The sequence below is a fragment of the Pollachius pollachius genome (assembly GCF_949987615.1).
Source record: "Pollachius pollachius genome assembly, chromosome: 18".
NCBI lineage: Eukaryota > Metazoa > Chordata > Actinopteri > Gadiformes > Gadidae > Pollachius > Pollachius pollachius.
Genome location: NC_136951.1, coordinates 12,315,905 through 12,336,274, shown reverse-complemented (window position 1 = coordinate 12,336,274; position 20,370 = coordinate 12,315,905). Strand labels below are relative to the sequence as shown.

Genomic DNA, 20,370 nt, shown 5'->3' with positions numbered 1-20,370 from the left:
ATACACCAAACGCTTCAAGTTACTTTGAGAGGGGATTAAAGTCCAGTATTATTCTGTTCAGTTATTTTCTAAATTAATTTTTAGGTAATCTGGTGAAAGGGCTGTTGTTTTAAACATTGTTATTTTATGCGCTGTTTAATGTACCTTAATGAACCTTGTTTATATCAGTGGTCAACTGTGATGTTATTTGTTCAGAGAGACAAGAAAGGAAGATTGGTGCATGTACCCGTTTTTTGATGTGATTTATAAAGGGAATAAATGTGTCAATATTCCTAACAGTGTTTGGTGGGCTCTCTCATTCTATACTAATTTAGTGAAGTTGTTTTGTATTTAAAAATGAAAATGCCAAAGAAACACTTACTGCAGTCACACCATAAGAAACTAAATGTTTTCGACCTCCTTGAAGGGGAATTGAAGCTTCACTGTAAAGGGCCCCTATTACACCACCAGATGTCTGTCACGAAGACACAAATGGTATGTAATTAATCATAACACTCACGCCTGGTTGGTATAATAGGGGCCCTTTAATGTTAACATAAACTATAAAAACTTGGTGTCATAGGTGGGTTTTGAACCGGTGTCAAGGTAGAGCTCTCATTGCACATGTTCTACAGTTCGTCATAAGATAGCAAGTATCTAGTAAATGCAAGCTGGCTCTACCTCATATGAATACAAATGTTGCTTCAATAGTTAGTTTCAACCTTAAATATACCTGGAATTCTGCAGACCTCGCTGTGTTGAAACTCCCCCTCCCCGCCCCTAGGTGGCGATAGAACAGACGCCAGAAAGGTGTCGAAACAGCGCGTCATCAACGTTGGGGAAGTATGTGTTGTCATGGGTCTGTCTGACTGGTCTGACACTTTGTCTGACTGTCAAGTGACAAGCGTAGGGACTTCTGATGTTTACTCCCAAGAGTGCATTTAATCGTCGTAGTCGAATGAGTGAATTCATTGCTATGTTTTTCAAACGAGAGCCATGGTAATCATCAACTCCCTGCTCAAGCTCCTGCAGAGACAGACGTACACATGTCTGTCCCACCGCTATGGACTGTACATCTGCTTCGGTGGACTTGTTCTCATGATTGTTTCCGCCTTCCAGTTCGGAGAGGTAAAATGCTTTCCCACATATGCATCACGACTAACAAGGGGAGTTGTGTGTGCACACATGTGTGTTAGATCTATTGGTGTGGCGTGGAGTTGACTGAATCCCTTCTGCACACAGGTGTTGGTGGAATGGAGTCGGGATCAATACCATGTGTTGTTTGACTCCTATCGAGATAACATTGGAGGGAAATCTTACCAAAGCAGGTAAGAGACGCAATCTGACAAAGGAAATAGTGCTTTGACATAACGAGATAGGGGAGTGAATTGTGTACATCCTTAACAAGCTGTTTGTTTCTGTGGACTGGATCCCATGACATTGTTCTTCTGTTTTGAACGACTGCAGGCTTTGCCTACCGATGCCAATCGATGTGGTTTACACGTGGGTGAATGGCACCGATATAGCACTTCTGAAGCAGCTGAAAACAGTCAGGGAACAGTTGGAGAAGGAGCAGCGAGCTATGAGGTAGCTTACATTATTATTGTTTTACATTTTTGCAAACAAGTTAAACCCTTATTACTCAAAATACCTTGTTATTGGGTAGCCACTGGTTCTCTCTAACATGCATTTGCATATGAATCCTGTTTTGTGAATGGATCTTGTTGTATCTCCTGTCTGTCCCCCACAGGGAACGTTTGGGGAAAAATGCAAGTGTAACAACGGAGGTGCCAAATAAAAATAACCGGTGAGACTGCTGGAATTTGATTTAAAAATCATCATAATAATTCAACATTTATTTTCAGCACTAAACCACCTGTGACTCATTCTTAGCTCCACCAATAACACAAGAAGCAGAGTATGGACCATGTCTGTCACGTTTACTGGTGCAATCATATCTTTTAAGAAGTGTGACGTTTTCTAGAATAGATATTCCACATTATGGCTGCAGCTTTGTCATAACCCCCCATGTCAAAAGGGTAGTAGGAGGCTAGACACAAAGGAAGTGTGTTGACTCAATCTCTGGCTGAACATTTTCTCACCTACAAACCCACTCTGATTGTGGAAGTCATTGTTTGCTCTGCAAATTTGAATGCATCCGAAAAACAAATGTGGGGGCGCTTGGGTTTTCAGTGCCAAACAAGAATGCCTGCTCACACACTGCATCGTAGCGCCCATGCTGGCCCTCGACCCGGCCCTGCCCGCCAACAGCACGGTGAAGGACCTGCCGTCGCTCCTGTCGCCCTCCTTCTCCACGGCCAAGGAGATCGTGCTGGTCACCCAACCCTTCCCACCGTCCACTACCGTCTCCGTGCTCACCTTCCACTCCCAGGCTGCAGGTCGGCTCGCTGTTTTCAGTGTGTAGACGTTCGCAGTTCAATGAAAATCAACACACGTTATTTCAAATCTCAGAGAAAAGTGGCAGAGGGAAGCCCAACTCTTAAATGAACTGGAAATTGTTACAGGCACCGGCAGGGTTACACAACCGACCATGTCGGTTTGTGGCAAAGGCCGCGGGACTGAGCGTGCACACTCACTCCATCTCACTCTAAGTTCCTGCAGTAATGGTGTTTAGGTGTTTTCATTTAAGGCCTTGTTCGTACAGTGAAATTGCCCAACGCACCAGGGCAGACAGTTTAAACTTAAGTCTTCGGAATGAAGCTTAAAATTACATCCCAGACTGTTTGTGTCATAGTTCCTCTATGCAGTGACTCATAAAGATAACTAATAATAACCAATCATTTCTCTGTTCTCTTCCAAAGCGGATAAAGCCTATAAAGACACATCTGGCGAAGACCTGAAGCACTCCATATCCAGATGTTACCTCGTGAGTTTCTTTTTCTCTACGATTCTGATAAATCTCTAATAGATTTGATTAAATTCAATCCTTCGTCCATAGGATACTATGCGTTTATGGCTTAGTGGTTAGCAGTGACGTCTCACAGCAAAAAGTTAATACACATGACTTTCTAAAATGTTATTCAATATAATAAACATGTAATCCCATTTTCGTTGTATATATTTACTCAATATTCCCTAGTCCCACTTTGCTCGACCAACAAGTGCTGCTGCTTCTGACGAGTAACGGAGTCAATCTAAACAGCATCCCCGCGTTGACCCCACGTTCACCAGTGACTAACCGTCGGTTTCCTGAGTGATGACGTCAGTGTGACTCCCTCCCTCCCCCGCGGTGTTGATGAGTCCTTTGTCCCCCTGACAGACGGCAGACCGCGAGGCCCCCGGGCTTGTCAGCATGCAGAGCCTGGCCTACCTGAGCGGCTTCCCCTCCACCTTCAAGGACACGGAGCAGCTCCGGGCCAAGCTGCCCTCCGTCATCACCAGCAAAATCAAAGAAGTGAGCCAGACACTAAACGCCTTTTGTAGAAGGCCTTGGTTTTGATACTTGGATGATGTGTGCTATCATTATTTTTTCTTTTTTTATATTGGCTTTTAGTGTCAAACATTTACACAGCATTTCTTATAACTTCGGTGTGTACTCGCCATTGTTAAATGAATAGCACACATTTGAAAAACTCTGAAAAGTACACATTTCTTTGGTTACATTTTTTTATATTAGTGGCCTGTTACATGGTTTCTTACAGTTGCACAGGGAGTTTCGAACTGAATATTACTGAGACACAGTTCTCGTGTATTCACACTGACACATGTAAAAGCATGTACCTGATATGTACTGACTCTCGTGTAAACTCACAGGGGGGTTAAGGTTAGGATCAGGTGCAAAAGAGATTTCCACAGCAATCCACAACACATTGTGTAGTTGCATGCTGTTTTTTTACATATTGTATATATGCAATAATGTATTATTACATAATGTTTCACAAGTGTTGTTACAGGTTTTCTTTTTGTTTTGATGCTGGCAACCTATGCTGGTGGATGTTTGCTCAGAGCAGACACTCGATGTCAGTTAGCTCATTTACTTACCCTGCAAATATGCTCAGGGTGTAACCTAAATGCCTGGATCTAACGACTTGGCATTCCCTTTATTTTATTATTAAGTTATATTTTCTCCATGTACTTGCAGAGGCATTTTATCATGCTAGCAGATTAGTTATTACCTTTTACATAGACAAATGTGCATTTGTTTAGAACAAATGTATATTTATATTATATATACCGTGTAGGCAAATCGGCACTAAATGGTTCATAAAAATCTGTTTCCTGTTATTTTATTACATTTTGTTAAATTTAAACAGATGCTGCTTTCCAACACAAGAGGGCATTATTGTGTCGTTTTTGACTTGTTAGAACAGGGAACAATAGGGTTGTTATTCACAAAGGCTCATATTCATCATCAAGTCTATGCAGCCTTTCTTATGCATTTATATTATTATGTTATTATTGTATAATGATGATGGCAGTGTAAAACAGTAATCAAGTGATATTTGTGGAACAACAATAACTCTCCACAAGATGTCGAGCTGTGACTGCCCTATGATGCCCTGCTTGGTGTATAGATTCTCTTTGAGTTCCAGCTGTGGGCAAAATAAGTGTTTGGTAATTTTACACATGGTACAACTGTAATCTGAATACTGGCTTATCTTGATTCCATTCTTGCAGGGCCGACACTGAAGCCCTCCTCCTAAATATGGTGTTTTTCTATTTTAAAACGGTTAGCCCCAGACGAGGATAAAGAGGACCTCATTTAGCATAGGCAGCCACGTCTAGCTCTAACAATTTTCTCTTGTCAGAACTCGGCCCCTCCAAGGTATTCTGAGCCGGTGGGGGGGGGGGAATGCCAGAAACGGGATGGAACCTGTGAGCAAAGAGAACAAATTGGTCTGCCGCTTGTCTTGTGTTGGTCCAATCGTAACACTGGCCAGGCCCAGTAAGGACTGAGTACTGGCTATGAAGGAACTGGCCCTCGTGATGGTTGGTCAAACAATGGTAGTGCTCCGTAATTAGTAACACAAAAGCACGACACAGCTGACGATGATAATACAAACAAATGATTTGTTGAAAGAATGGATTTGTTTTTTATGTGACGCAAGTGCTAGCATCAGATTTGTATCGCAGATCTTAGAAGCAGAGCAGGAGGGTTGATCAAATATTTGTGAAAAATAATTGTGGGAAATAATAATTCTAATATGATAAGCTTCATTTTTTGGGCTTTAAATGACTACTATGAATTAGACAACTGAATAAGTACTATAATACCCTTTGTTGTTATGGTACTTGTATAATTAGTACTAGTTGTTTATGATGATGGGGCCAGGAGACCATTTTCATCGTGTGTGTGTGCGTGTGCTTGTGCTTCTCCAGGTGTCTCTTTAAACTTTAAACTTTGCACTTTCTCTGCTCTAATGAGCAGGTTGGCACTGGGTATTCAGAAATAATCATAAAACCCCCAGAACATTAGTAAGCAGCCATATTTGAGGCCTTCAATCTGATCAACAAGTAGTACTATTTTTACCTCAGTAAAACTGTGTGTGGGTGTTTATGTGCATTTACACGCCTCAGCGTTGAGACGAATGGCGATGCCTTGCTCATCTTCCACGTATCTGAAGCGTCTGCCTTGCGGTCATGTGCATTTGGGGCGCGGTGTGACCCGTGACCCGTAACGAGACTCGTCTTAACCTGGCCGCTAGCTGAGCCTCCGCGGCACTTTAGCGGCTAACGCTAGGACAGCTGTAGGAGTGGCGCCAGCGCTTGAATGCTACGAAAGGTCACCAGGAATTCACTGACCTCCTCGCAGTCAACCCTACCATTGATACACACAAATATGGCAGGACACACACACACACACACACACACACGCACACGTGCACACAGAGACACACGCACACGTGCACACAGAGACACACACACACACACAGTCTTAGAGGTGATAACAGCTGATGGCATGACTGCACTGACAAGTTATTGTAGAGGCCAGATTTACAGTGAGGGAGGAATAGGAGCTGCAGAGAAAAGAACACACAGGATCAAGTAGACATGTATTTTGTGTGTGTATATATGCGCTTGCAGTGTGTGTGTGTGTGGTTCTCCCCTTAAATGTGTGAAAGTGTTTTCATTTGTACCGCGACTTGTTTGAGCCTGATCTTCGATTCGGCAGAGGGCGACTATGGGAGCAGTTTAGTATTCCTGAATTGGCAGCGTTGCTCTACTCACACGTGTCTGTTGATCAGTCTTTTGATAATATATAAGTGGGCTCTGAGCTAATGTCAAGGTTCTTCCTCCTGTTGCCAGGCGGATTCTCAGATTGAGAGGGAAAGTGAAAGAGCGAGAGAGAGAGAGAGAGAGAGAGAATTTATAGCTGGCGTTAGACAGAGCACAATGGTGATGAGAGATGGGCCCTCACCCCTATCGCCTGCGCTCTCATCTATATATCTCGGGTGTTTGAGTGTGTTTTGACGTCGCCGCCTCCGCTGCTAATTGGTTTCTTCTGCCACCAACTCAACCCCCCCCCCCCCCCCATGGGAAATAAGACGCCCCACTGTATTAATTTCCTGTGCATGTCGTAGGACTGGTGCATCTGATCGAGCTGTGTTAGCTCCTGTTAGCTCACACCCTGCTCTATTGACCAGGACAGAGGACCCCATAAACTCACCCTGGATTTAATGCTGTACAGTTTCAGTGTGGCTATTTCACTGTAGTCTGTAGTTTTGGGTCAGAGGTCAAACAGGACGCGGTGGTTGGTTCCGTGGTGATTCATATGTTGGACAATGATCGGGATCTGGCAGCGCAGGCGGACATTATGGTATCGAGGTTTCCACTTTGCCGGTCCGCTGGCGGTATCGCAGTTGGGGATGCCACTTTATTTGTGTGTGTGTGTGTGTGTGTGTGTGTGTGTGTGTGTGTGTGTGTGTGTGTGTGTGTGTGTGTGTGTGTGTGTGTGTGTGTGTGTGTGTGTGTGTGTGTGTGTGTGTGTGTGACAGTCAGTCAATCAGTATACTGGTATTATTAATATGTTAAGTTATTATGCTGTCTGCATTCCACACCACAGCACCCTGTTTGTGTGTGTGTGTGTGTGTGTGTGTGTGTGTGTGTTTATATACCTATAAACAGAGTGGTACTAAAACCAGGTTATGTCATCCGTGTTCCTGCTGTGTTTATGCAACAAGCACAAATCCTCACATCAAACAGGACACTTGTGGCTCAAGTGTTACAAAAAATACACACACACACACACACACACACACACACACACACACACACACACACACACACACACACACACACACACACACACACACAGGGGTGCCAACAGCAGGGTTTGTTTTCCTCGCCAATGGCCCGCGGGGTCTCAAGGTGTTGAAGCCCCCAGACGGCGAGGCGCTAACTCTCCAGCCGTTCTTCAACCAACCCACTTGACCCAGAGGTCAGGGGTCAGCCAGGCCGACATTGAACCCCAGTCAAGTTCAAGCCTTTGTTTGTCTGACTCCGTGGCATGACGCCTGTGTCTCACCAGAGCCCAGAGCCTCGTGTTTCACTGGGCTCTGCGTTCTACCGGCCTGGGTTTGAAAACCAAACCCATATCACTTGTTTAATGTTTCAGTTTGGAATGACCAAATGTGGAAGCGTGACATTCGTTGGTATTGATCAAGAAGCGATGAAAATAATCCTTTTATTTCTTCTAGTTATTCAAATAGATTGACCTTCCTATATGTTTACAAGGGAAGAGTTAAAAAAACGTGTTGTGTAATGTTCGTATTTTTTATTATTTAGTTACTTTTATCTGCATTAATTCTTGTGATGATTATGCATAAATCCTACTATTAACTATTGTTAGCTCACTTAGTTTACTGACATGTTTGACCGTGTTACAAGGGAACATTTATTGCAGAAGTATTTTTTTTTTTAATGGCCTACGTAGAAAATAGTTAGTAGTAGTAGTAGTAAATAACAAAATAGAATATTAACATAGGTGTGTGTGTGTGTCTTCCCTCCAGTTTGAGCTGTACTCCGAGGCCAGCATCGCCCTGCTCCACCTCAACGGGCCCCAGGACTTCAGTGACCTGAGCCAGCAGGCCCGCAAGAACCTAACGCTGGACGGGAAGGAACTCACGATCAGGCCCGCCTACCTGTTCTGGGACCTCACTGCCATCTCTCAGGTGGGCCCTCCTGTAGTCAAATACAATACAGCTTTATTGTCCGTGGAAACGCATGCACGTTCGTACATGAGTACATACATGAATTACACACATAGACGGATAGACATGTAAAACTACTTGAGTATTTTGGGGTTCTTGTGCGGCGGTGTTTTGGATTGGTGTGGTGTGATTTGAAACACATTTTTAAGAGAAATCAATAGTTTCCATGGTGCAAAATAAGAGGATATTTTTGGTCTAGCTGGTCAGAGGCAGATTGGGTAAAATATGTAGATACACAAATTGGAGGTGAATATAGACTGACAATAACATACACAGTATTGCAAAAGCTATGTTTGTGTTGTCAAGGATTCCTTTGTGTGGAAACTTTGAAGAGCAACTTGACGACAAAGTGTGTTGACCTCAATTTCCCTAATTTGGCCATCACTGGTGCAATCCAGTATGTGGCAAACAGTCTTTTCATATCTGAACCTCTGCAGATTGGCAGACTGGGTAGCCCCGCCCATTCTGCCGGCGATTGGGATTCGCCCTGCACAAGGGTCTGGAGAAGAGCAATACATTTCTTTCTGCTTCCGATTTTTTTGCGAGAGCCAATCACCAAACTGGCTTTTCCCCTTGGCGCGCTATTGGCTGGTTTAACACAATGACGACAAGGAAGCGACGGCAAGCAGCCAATCGCGTACAGAGTCAGTTGAACTAGCCCCGTTGATCACGCCTCTTGTGCTGAAGATAATGACAGCAGCCTCCCCAGACCAACGTGCAATCTACGATTGAGCTTGGTCTGGAAATAGCCAGACTAGCAGATTGGGAAAAATAGGTATACACAAATTGAGGGTGAATATAGAGTGACAGTAACATAACAGAGTGTTGCAAAATCAACAAAAATTGTGTTGACCTCTATTTCCCTAATCACTGGTGAAATCCAGTTTGTAGTCAACAGTCCTTGCAGATTGATATCAGTCAACAATCTGAAGTGGACCAAATCCAAGAGACATGAGACACTATAGGATTCCACTCACTCCCTCCACCATTTTCTCCCTCCCCTCTCCCATTTTGGCTCCAGTCCAAACGGGACGAGGACGTGTCGGCAAGCCGGTTTGAGGACAACGAGGAGCTCCGCTATTCGCTGCGCTCGGTGGAGAGACACGCCCCCTGGGTGCGACACATCTTTGTGGTGACCAATGGGCAGATCCCCTCGTGGCTCAACCTGGACAACTCCAGGATCACTGTGGTCGCCCACCAGGTACAGTCTCCTGTTGCATGAGTCTCTGTACAGATGTTTCATGTGAAATAGTTTATCATTTGTTTTAATATTTTCATTCAATCAAATCTTCACGGTATGTGTGTGTCGAAAAGAAAACTAAATCAATTGATAATAACAAACAACATACAAAATTAAAACAAATATGTGTATGACCTGGCAAAATATATATTCATCTTAACAAAATATATTTTAAATGATGACGGTTAAAAAGAATATATAGATATATGCAACAAAAATATTTTGCATTTAAAGTTTCCTTCTGCTAAGAAAATAAATGTCCTTTCTTCTGAATATCAGAATTTATCTCTTCTGATATTTTGGTAAAATAAAACAACATTTTCCTTATTTCATTATGTTCAGATTCCTTCTAGAGTCTAAACCTTAACCTCTGAAGTGACTAAATGTTACTCTGGAACTGTATTAATGCCATAACCATTATATTTGGTCTCATCGTATATTTAATTGATCTTTTTTTTGTCTAACGTCTCAACAAATGTAAGTTCTGTGCGTAATACTGTGCAGATTGTGTTTCTAATAAACACATTACATTCTGGCGTTCCCAGGACATCTTCCAGAACCAGAGCCACCTGCCCACCTTCAGCTCCCCGGCCATCGAGACCCACATACACCGCATCCCCGGCCTATCCCAGAAGTTCATCTACCTCAACGACGACGTCATGTTCGGCAAGGACGTGTGGCCCGACGACTTCTACAGTCACTCCAAAGGACAGAAGGTGCCTCCCTCCCTCGTCGTCCTCCTCGTCATCGTCCTCTTGCTCGTCTTCATCGCCCTAACCCTCTTCCTTCCTCTTCCTTCCCTCATCGTCCTCCTCCTTCTCCTCTTCCTCTGCCGAAAGACCGAAGGTGCCTGCCTCCCTGCTCTTCCTCATCTTCACACTCCTCCCCTTCCTCCCCCTCTTCATCCTCCTCCTCCTCCTCCTTTTCTCCCTCCCTCCTTTCCTTCTCCCGCCCTCCATTCCTTCTCCCTCCCTCCTTTCTCATTAAAGCAAAGCTGTAATTCACTGAAACTCCATCGGCTGTTATTTGAGATGTAAATGGACCCCTGCCTTAAAGGGGAACCAGCATCCAGCTCCGCTAGAAAGACAAAAAGACCATTGAGGTCAATCGTCCAACTTTTCCGACATATCGTCAGCGGAAACGGAGTTCGTGTTGCAAATCACGATTTATTTCCCACCACACATGGAGCAATGATCTCTTGTAATGGAAAATAGCTGAGGAAGTCGGTTCCCCTTTCAGGATTGGGTATCGTGACTCAGGTGACGGTGACCTTTAACCCCTTGTCCTTCCTCTCAGGTCTACCTCACCTGGCCCGTGCCCAACTGTGCCGAGGGCTGTCCTGGGTCCTGGATCAAAGACGGCTACTGTGACAAGGCCTGCAACAACTCGGCCTGCGACTGGGACGGGGGAGACTGCCTGGGTGAGGGAGGGGGGGGAGGGGGGGGAGAGAGAGACCTTGCCCTACATGGTGCATACTGACTGTGGTTTGATTGTGTGGCCTTTCTGTACTTGATGGCGAGCTGACGTTGTTGTTGGTGCACTAATAGAGAAGCAGTTTGAGTCTACTGAGGTCCCCATTTAGATGTTCTGCACCACACTGAAGAGAGCTGTCGTCAATGTGTTTGGACTTTTAATGGCTCTCAGATAAAAAAAAATGCGGTTTCACTTTCGGCATTTTTTTAAAATATTTATTTTGTGACTTCTGAGAGAACCTCGCCAAACGTTTAGCCAAATCTAAGTTTGTCCTGTCTTACACTGGGACTCGTTTGCTTCTGTTGTGGGGACGTGTTCCTGACCATCTGACCTCTGACCCCCAGGTACCGGGGCCAACAGCCGGTTCGCGGGCGTGGCCGGGCTGGGCGGGGCCGGCGGGGCCGGGGCTCAGCCCTGGCAGTTTGCTGGTGGCCTGGGCGCCGTGTCCTACTGCAACCAGGGCTGCGCCAACTCCTGGCTGGCGGACAAGTTCTGCGACCAGGCCTGCAACGTGCTCGCCTGCGGCTTCGACGTGGGGGACTGCGGCAAAGGTGAGTCTCGGCCCCCCCGAATCTGTGTCTGTCTTTGTTCCATCTAAACCCCCCCAGAGGTTCTCCCCCAAACACATTCACATTGACCCTACCCTCATTACACATTATCCAGACCTAGTTTGGTTTCAACGTGGTTTTGTGTGTGTGGGGTGAATGGGTTGTGATATAACCAAATTTTTTTTTTTGTCATAAATGTTCAGGTGTGTTCTGTTATTATTACAACAAAAGATGTTATAATGTTATGTTGTCGGGTTTCTTACCCCTTCAGCATATTGCGACAAAGAAAACAGACAAAAATCTTGTTTAGCTTTGATCCCCTTTAACTAATTCATCTTTTGGCTGGGTTTCTAAGAAATAAAATAACAAAAAAAATAGATTTTAAAATATATATAAATATTGTGTACTTCTTCTTTTAAAAGAGCGGCCTTCAAGTCCCACAACATGTAATAAAACTCCTCTGTTAGTCTGATTGAGAGTTTCCAAGCGAGGTCCCTGTGAGACTCCGGCTGCGTCTCCGTTAGCACGCGCCCGATAACGAGCGATGTGATTCGCCGTCGGCCCCCTCTCCCCAGACCGCTTCGACCAGATGCACCGGGTGGCCCTGCGGCGCAACCAGAGCCTCTACACCGTGCCGCGCGGCCAGCTGCGGCCCTACTTCAGCTTCGAGGGCGTGGCGCGGCGCGTGTCCGATGCGGCGGTGGGCGAGCACGCCGTGGTGCGGCACACCTCGGTGGCCAACAAGTGGAGGACGCTGCACCTGCTGCTGCTGCCCGGACACAACGCCACGCGCGTCCACTACAACCTCACCTGCCAGGGCGAGGACGACGCCCCCTTCACCCTGCGCTTCAGCGTCGCCGTGGACACCCGGGAGCCCCCGCCGAGGTCCAACACCTCCCAGCCCCTGGGGGAGGGGGGAGGGGGGAGAGGGGGGCCGGCGGTGGAGGAGGGAGGCGAGGACCCCGAACCCACGGCCGACCCCGAGACGCCGCTCCCCTTCCCGGACGTCCCGGAGGACCGGAGGGGTCCTCGCGTGCGGACCGCCGCCCCCGGGGCGACGCGGGCGGCCGCGGAGGTGCCCGACGTGGACGAGGCCGCGCTGCCCGAGGGGGTCCGCGGCGAGCTGAGGCGGCTGGAGGAGAAGCTGCAGGGGGGGGACATCACGCTTAAGGGGTATAATCTGACCAAGGCCGCCCTGCTGGGGCCCTACCGCACCCAGGGGGACGGGGGGGTGCGGGGGGCCGACGGCTCGAAGGTACCGGAGGCAACGGCCAGGGGTCCCGTCGGGGACCAGCCCTTCGGGGTCGCAGAGAGGGTCCCGCCGTCGCCGACCGGCCTGCGGATAGAGAAGGGGGACTTGCCGGGGAGGCCCCAGTCCACCTCCAAGCTGCTGGGCACGTTGGTGGGGGCCCTGCCCAAAGCCAAGGCCCCGGAGCCCCGCCCGGAGGAGGCCGGAGGCGCAGGCTCAGAAAGGGGCCCCGCGGGCAGGAAGCTCCAGCAGTACAACGCCCCCCCGGACCCCGGCTTCCTGCCCTGGGAGAGGAGCAAGGGCTTCAGCGGACTCCTCCGGGCAAGTGGTTCCCTCCTTATGTCCGTGGCGGATTTCTGGTCCTGGTGACGGAAATCTGGCCTTCTAGCACGTTTGTTGCTTGTTCATTATTTCAGTGCTAAATAGACTCTCTGGTGGTGCGGCCTAGTTTCGTGCATTCATGTTAATATCCGTGCTCTCCCGTCACACGTGTGTCCGTGTTTTCACGTGCAGCTCGGTGCCTTTGTGTTTTCTCCGGTTTTCTGTGTTTTGATGTGTGTAATTCCTTGATTTCATGCGTATGTCAATTTCCTTTTGATGTCATATCCCCCGGTTTTCCGCACGGATTTCGGTGTGAACGTGTCACGTCTTCCCCCGGGTTTTCACACATCCGTTCTTTTTCCCACCTATCTGGCTCGTCACCCGCGTTCCCGTGTCCGTCCACACGGCGGCGGAGCAGGAAGGCGAGCGTCTGCGGCGGGAGCTGGCGTACCGGGCGGACGGCGGCGCTGCGGGCCGCCGGCTCCAGGACACGTTCGCCGACTCGCTGCGCCACGTCAACCGGCTGCTCAACGGGCAGTTCGGCTTCACCTCCCGCAAGGTCCCCGCCCACATGCCCCACATGATCGACCGGCTCGTCATGCAGGAGCTCCAGGACATGTGAGTCAGGCCCCCCCCCCCCCCCCCCCCCAGAGCACCTGATTGGCCCGCGAGTCACGGGGGGATGGTTTTATAAAAGGAGAACCGTCAGTTGGCTGTTTTCTGATGTAAGAGGGTAGCTTTCCCCGGGGTTTTTCTTTTGTTTAGTTTACTTTAGTTTGTTTCACAACCTGTGTAGGAAGTGGCACACCTGGTAGTTGATGGGTTTATGCAAAAATAAATACATTATTAAATAAAAACACAGTACATTTGATAACATTATGTCCAGTAGAAGAAAATAGATCTGTGTCTATGTCTTGTGTGTGTGTGTGTGTGTGTGTGTGTGTGTGTGGGTGTGTTTGTCTGTGTGGTATGTTGCATTACAATATTATATATACACTGGTCCCTCTGAACAGGATGAGAAACAAAGACCAAATAAAGCTCCGTGGTTTCACCCCCTCTCCCCCCGCGGCCCCCCCAGGTTCCCGCTGGACTTCGACCGGACGTCGGAGCACCGCGTGCGGCACTCAGAGGACATGCAGTTCGCCTTCTCCTACTTCTACTTCCTGATGAGCGCGCTGCGGCAGCTGGACGTGGCGCGCGTCTTCCAGGAGATCGACACGGACCGCTCCGGCGTGCTGTCGGACCGCGAGATCCGGACCCTCGCCACGCGGGTCCACGAGCTGCCCCTCAGCCTGCAGGTCAGCTGATTGGTCGGTGAAAGAATTTATAAAAAAGACGACTGTATTAAAGACGGTGTGGCAAATGTGTTTATATCATGATGAGGTCTCAGGAGAACTCTTCTGTGTTTAGCGGCAAGTGTTCCCTTACGCGGCCCACCCTCATTAGCTAGTGCTGCTCTTTGTGTTGTTTCATTGTGTGTGTGTGTGTGTGCCTGTGCCTGTGCCTGTGTGTGTGTGTGTGTGTGTGTGTGTGTCCAGGATCTGACCAGCCTGGAGCAGATGTTGATCAACTGCTCCAAGACTCTACCCAGCAACCTGACCCAGCTGGACGCTGTCAGCCCCTCCCAGGAGACCTACTACGACCCCAGCATGGTGAGACCCGCCCAGGAGCCGGGAACAGCCCTCTCCCCATTCGGTCATACCCTGACCGGTCAATACCAGTGTCCGCCCCAGGGTATTGCTTCCCCAGGGTTTTGCTCCTGCTCTTTGACTTCTGAGGATCCACTTGCATTTAAAGAGCTTTGCTATTTTTGATATTTGGTCAGATTTAGAAAAACGATGTAATGTTCAGACTTTATTGCAGAAATGCGTCTGAAGCAGTACTATATATATATATATATATATATATATATATATATATATATATATATATATATATATATATATATATTTGAAAAAAGCCAAAAGGGATTCCCCTTTAAAGAAAACGGCCAACATGCCAAATAAGATATGGCCATCATGGGTTTTGCAACAGCTACCACATTTCCCACATACTGAAGGAGATCCTCACTGACATCCTCACTAAAGTGTTCAAAGCGTTTGACTGTCTTGAGTGTCTCTGGTTGACTCCACAGCCCCCCGTGACCAAAGGCCTCGTGCTGCACTGTAAGCCCATCACAGAGCTCATTCACAAGGCCTTCAAGGACCAGAACAAATACAAGTAGGTCCTCCACCACCAAGCCCAGGGGATACCCAAGGCCCCAGAGGCCTAAGACATGTCCGCATAGGACAAGGCTTCCATACCCCGGGGCCAAGGTCTGCAGAGAACATGATGGAAATGGTGTTAGGGGGTCAGGTTTGAGGGTTTGGTTCAGGGATAGGTTTTAGGGATATGGTTTGGTTTAAGGGTTTGGTTTAGGGCTTGGTTTTATTGTTAGGGGTTGGTTTTAGGGTTATAGATTGGTTTTAGGGTTTGGGTTTACTTAAGGTTTGGTTTTAGGGTAAGGCTTTAGTTTGGTTGATTTAAGGTAAGGTATAAGGTGGGTTCAAATGTATTGTGATTAATTCGATACGATGTACGTTGTCTTCCTCTCGTCTGTGCTGCAGGTTTGAGATCATGGGGGAGGAGGAGATCGCCTTCAAGATGGTGCGCACCAACGTGTCCCATGTGGTGGGCCAGCTGGACGACATCAGGAAGAACCCCAGGTCAGAGAGGAGCCAGGGGGACCTCCCTTTAGATTCACTTCTTCAATCGCTTTCTATTTGTATTGTGTTTTCAGTTTAGTTTCCGTTTGAATGATCCCATTCTTTGAATTTTAGGTGATTAAAAAGATCAATATCAATCAATATGTCAAAGGCAATCCATTTCCAGGACTTAAAAAGTGAATTTGTTTATGGAAATAACGGACGGAATGCTCTGAATACAACATTCAATAAAAAAAAATAGTGGTGGTCATTTATTTCAATTAATAAAAATGATTTGATGAAGTGATGCAATATTATTTAGGACAAATAATTAGATGAATAATGTATAATGACAAATACCCCTTTTTGCCCTGGCAGGAAGTTTATCTGTCTGAACGACAACATCGACCACGGCCACAAGGACGCGTCCACTGTGAAGGCGGTACTCCGGGACTTCTACGAGTCCATGTTCCCCCTGGCGTCGCAGTTCGAGCTGCCCAGGGAGTTCCGCAACAGGTTCCTGCACATGAACGAGCTCCAGGAATGGTAGGTCCACCGCGGAGGGGGACAGGCCCCTCCGAAGGCCCACCGTATACTCACAACACACTCGGAACCTGCGTGTTTGCATAGGCTGACAAACTGTTTGCTGTTTCGAAAGGCTGCCACTGAGAAGCGAGGGAAGTTTGTTTAATGGCACCAGGAGTTTCCTACCATCTCTTCTGCAGTCCCTGCTTTGATCGATCCAACACATGTGCATCATCCCTCCCAATCGCATCAAGTCTTGCGTCAAAGTCTTGCTCCTTGAAAGAAACCTAGAGCGGTTACACTGAATGCGAGATGCCGCCATCTTGGTTCTATCTCGATCCTCGACGCCCCGATGTCTGGGTGGAACTGAATGCGGCATCCCGCATTCAGTCGATAGGTGCACAGCTCTTATTCAGACCAGGGGTATTTCAGACGGGTGTATTACGTAAAGAAATGCCAGAGACCCATGGGGTCAGTGTTGCCGTGAGCTGAACATTCATCGAGTAGTTTCCCTTGTCATTTTTGCTTTGCCATTGTGTTCAGATTGTCAGTACCTGGGGGTGTTGTAGGTTTAGAGAGGGGCCGGGTCAGGTTCTCTAGGGGTCCCTAGGGGGGGATCTTTTTAAAATTAGACCGTCCCCATTGGATAAGTTTAGACTCTACACCAGTGTCTTTTTATACCCTACACCCACACGCGCACCATTTATTAAGCCCTGTCATCTGAGTGGGTGTTGTGTTAGCAAACCTACGGGGAGTGATTTCACTTCATCACTCTGTTGCTCTTTTGAACCCTGCCGCACACACACGTAAGTTGGCTGTTATTAAAGTGTGTGTGTGTGTGTGTGTGTGTGTGTGTGTGTGTGTGTGTGTGTGTGTGTGTGTGTGTGTTCTAGGCGTGTTTACCGGGACAAGTTGAAATTCTGGACCCACTGTGTGCTGGTGACCCTCGTCGTATTCACCGTCCTGTCCTTCTTCGCTGAGCAGGTCAGTACGAGACACACACATAAACACACCCATCACACTGGGAAAACGCCACCACATAAACACAGACACACACCTGCCTGCGCCCTCCTTTGGAGTTCCATGATTCACTGTGGAGCTATGGTTCCTGGCCTCGCCAACTGAAATACTTTGGACCCGCTTCCATCTCACATGTCCCTCCACACCCATACACACACAGTCACACCCACACCCACACACACACACTCACACAGTCTCTCTGGAGTGTCGTCATCCTTACTTCTACAAGAGACAGGTGATGAAGCCATCACTCTGTTGTCGTCTGGCTTTCATTACTGATAAATACACACACGCACGCACACACACAAACACACACTCCTACCCAATGCTATCTTAACATATGAGATCTCGTCCCTTGGGCATCCCAGAGGCTAAAATGAGATTACCGTCAAGAAGTATTTACACACTCCACGGCTCTCGCAGTAGGCTGAAGACGGTTTCCAGTTGCTTCACCAGTAAACCAGAATGAAGGTCAACTGTTGAAAGACTTATGATGATAAACCTCCTCCAGCCCATTGACACACTGTTTCTCACAAACACACACGCACACCTGAGCCCCTTAGAGCTGTATGGACAGTGTTGTCTTCAGACATAGCCAACACAGGATACAATAATCATTTTTGTGTTAGGCACCTGATCCGGGAGACAAATTCGCTAGTACGCAACCGATCAGAGATTCCAATGGCTCCAACTCTCTAAGACATTGCATGTTGAATCTGACCAGACACCGTCCGCGCGGTTTCAAAAGCTGAACACATCAAACAGAATTGTTCCCGAACTCGTCCGAGTCTCCCCAAACGTTTCAGATGGCCAACGGTTGGGCCGGTGTGGTCCACGCTTATCACCCAGGGTCTGAGTCCTACCACTAACAACCAGGGTGTAACTTGTCCCAACGCCTCCACTAGATCAGCATTTCCAACACAACAGGGGATTGCACTTGGTCATAAGCTCCTCTTTGGCAGAGAATCCCAGTTACCCAAGGCCTTATCACCCTTACTCAGTTAAACTTCAACTGATTTATTGTTTTTGCTTCCTGGTTGCAGTTTTTAATGATATCTCGTCTAACTCTGTGTCTCCTCCTCTGTATGTCTCTCTGTCTCTTGTCTGTGTCTCTCGTTCTCTGTCTGTGTCTCTTCCTCTGTCCGCCTGCTTCTGTTTCTCTTCCTCTCTATGTCTGTCTGCCTTGGTATGCGTCTGTGTCTCTGTCTCTCTGCCTCTCTCTCTCTCTCAGTTGATCCAGCTGAAGCGCAGGCTGTTTCCCAGACGCCGGGTCAGCCAGGAGAACAACTCTGAGCGGGTGTGAACAAAAGAAAGATCCTTGCCCTTAGCTTCCCTCCGTGCTTGGCTGTCACCACTACACCTTCTCCCGGCTCCCTGCAAAGCCTTGCCCGCCCCCCCCTCCCTCCCTCACCCCTCCACAAGGTGAGAAACATGGGTGAATGAGCGTGAGGTAAGCGGTGTGTGACTGGCGCGAGGAGAAAACAAGCAAAAGAAGAACCACCACGACGTCGGTACGTCTCGTCCCGTTATGTCATCACCTACGGGGCTTGAACAAACTAAACATGTCCGGAGACGACGGTTGAGTTGAACACTTTTAACGCTGCCGGCACCGCAGTCCCTCCGACCGTTGTGGAGCCAGAGTCCCCGTCTCAATCCACCCCCACACACTAACGCACAAACACACGCACACTCATACTCGCACTCGGGCAAAACACAGGCGCAAAAACACACACGCACACACAAACGGACACACAGACACACACATTGCCCCCCCCCCCCCCCCCCCCCGATGGTGTCACCAATGTCAACCCCACTCTCTGGTCCTCCATCCTCCCTCGGCGTGTGCGTGATGCCCTGCTGAGGTGTGAGACACCAGAGCCGACCAACGGGTCAGCTGGGAGGTCCTGTGAAGTGGACCCAAGTTTACAGTCTTAACCGCTAGCCTTGTGACAGACTTTTCCTAGCCTGGACCTGATGAGATAATAAAAATAATAATAATAATCATAACGATGATGATGATAACGACGACGATAGTACTAACGAATACAATAGGGTTCCTACTGATTTCCTAGGTGCCCCGAAATAATGGGAGTCATGACGATGGAAACAATTGCCACGCTTCTTTTTTTGTCTTGTTTACCTGCTGTTGAGAATCAAAAAAAACACAAACTAAAACTTGAAGTGCCTTTCCTGACAGGTGTGTAGAATATTTAAATCGTTCCCACAATGCATCTGCTGCTTGTCGGTTGATCTGTCGTTTCGCGCCGTACATAAACGTCCTCTTTGATACGTGGTCCCGTCCCCACCGCCGTCACCCCAGGCCTGACCCGGGCTTCTGATTGGTTGTTTTGTGTTGAATGAAGAAGTGTGTGTTAAGCCCCATGTGATTGGACGACCGCCGGTATGTGTCCCTGTGGGACCCAATAGGCTCTGCTTGTGTCTGAAATTCAGACCCTCCCCTGACACTCCTCCACCAATCCACCGCTCTGCATGCTTTCTAGATGTGTTTTTTTTATTTGATTAATACAGTTAATTCATTCATTCATTTGAAGGGTAGGAACCCCCCTCTCCATCACTTTTATTTTTCTACTCAAACCATCTCAGGTTGGGTCTTGCATAGTGTTGTTGAAAATGTTGAAAAAAAATCTTATTTCTGCCAAGTAATGTGTTTTCGGTAAAAGAGTTTTCGGTAAAGAATTGAGCGAGTAATGTACGTTCTGATGTTTTACTGCGGCCCTCCGAAACAAGCTGCATAAATCTTTTGTAATACCTTCACCAATGTTTTCTTCTTCCTCTGACAACCTTGTTTGTCTCCTGTGCTCAAGGAAGCACTCCACACTGGGGGGTTTTCCTGCCCTTTTTTTAACAATCGTCTTTAAATCGATGTGACAATTGCGTCAACTTAATGCCATGGGCAGCAGGTTGTGTTTTTCTGCAGCCCTGATGATCGACTCCATCCTCTTAGGATACGACGGAAGTTTGTTTTACATGTTGACTCCTAATACAACCGACTACCCCATAGGATCTGAAATGTTTTCCGCTGCGTGATAACCCTAGTTTACACGCATGCACACTGAGTAACATATTTATAAACCGGCAGATTTCGTTCGTTGGATGTGTGCCCGAGTCTCCATGACTGCAATAAAATGATTTTGGTTCA

The 20,370-nt window shown here is 47.6% G+C and overlaps 2 protein-coding genes across 2 annotated transcripts in view; both read left to right on the top strand.

The window, feature by feature from the left end:
* Positions 1 to 573, top strand: part of hcfc2 (host cell factor C2) — a gene marked incomplete at both ends in the record, with an annotated part of 7,486 nt that extends 6,913 nt beyond the window's left edge. The window contains one exon of the mRNA XM_079755921.1: positions 563 to 573. Coding sequence (XP_079612047.1) covers positions 563 to 573 — 11 coding nt within the window. The remainder of the gene's footprint in view (positions 1 to 562) is intronic.
* Positions 574 to 844: 271 nt separating this feature from the next.
* Positions 845 to 20,329, top strand: gnptab (N-acetylglucosamine-1-phosphate transferase subunits alpha and beta). The gene is made up of 21 exons (XM_079755356.1): positions 845 to 1,107; positions 1,222 to 1,307; positions 1,447 to 1,566; positions 1,730 to 1,786; positions 2,173 to 2,378; positions 2,802 to 2,866; positions 3,260 to 3,394; positions 7,950 to 8,111; positions 9,172 to 9,351; positions 9,936 to 10,106; positions 10,687 to 10,810; positions 11,208 to 11,414; positions 11,987 to 12,981; positions 13,400 to 13,599; positions 14,060 to 14,279; positions 14,520 to 14,633; positions 15,116 to 15,201; positions 15,588 to 15,686; positions 16,044 to 16,211; positions 17,084 to 17,174; positions 18,442 to 20,329. Exons 1-21 carry the CDS (start codon positions 976 to 978, stop codon positions 18,511 to 18,513), a joined length of 3,690 nt encoding a protein of 1,229 aa, XP_079611482.1. The 5' UTR covers positions 845 to 975; the 3' UTR covers positions 18,514 to 20,329.
* Positions 20,330 to 20,370: the final 41 nt, after the last annotated feature.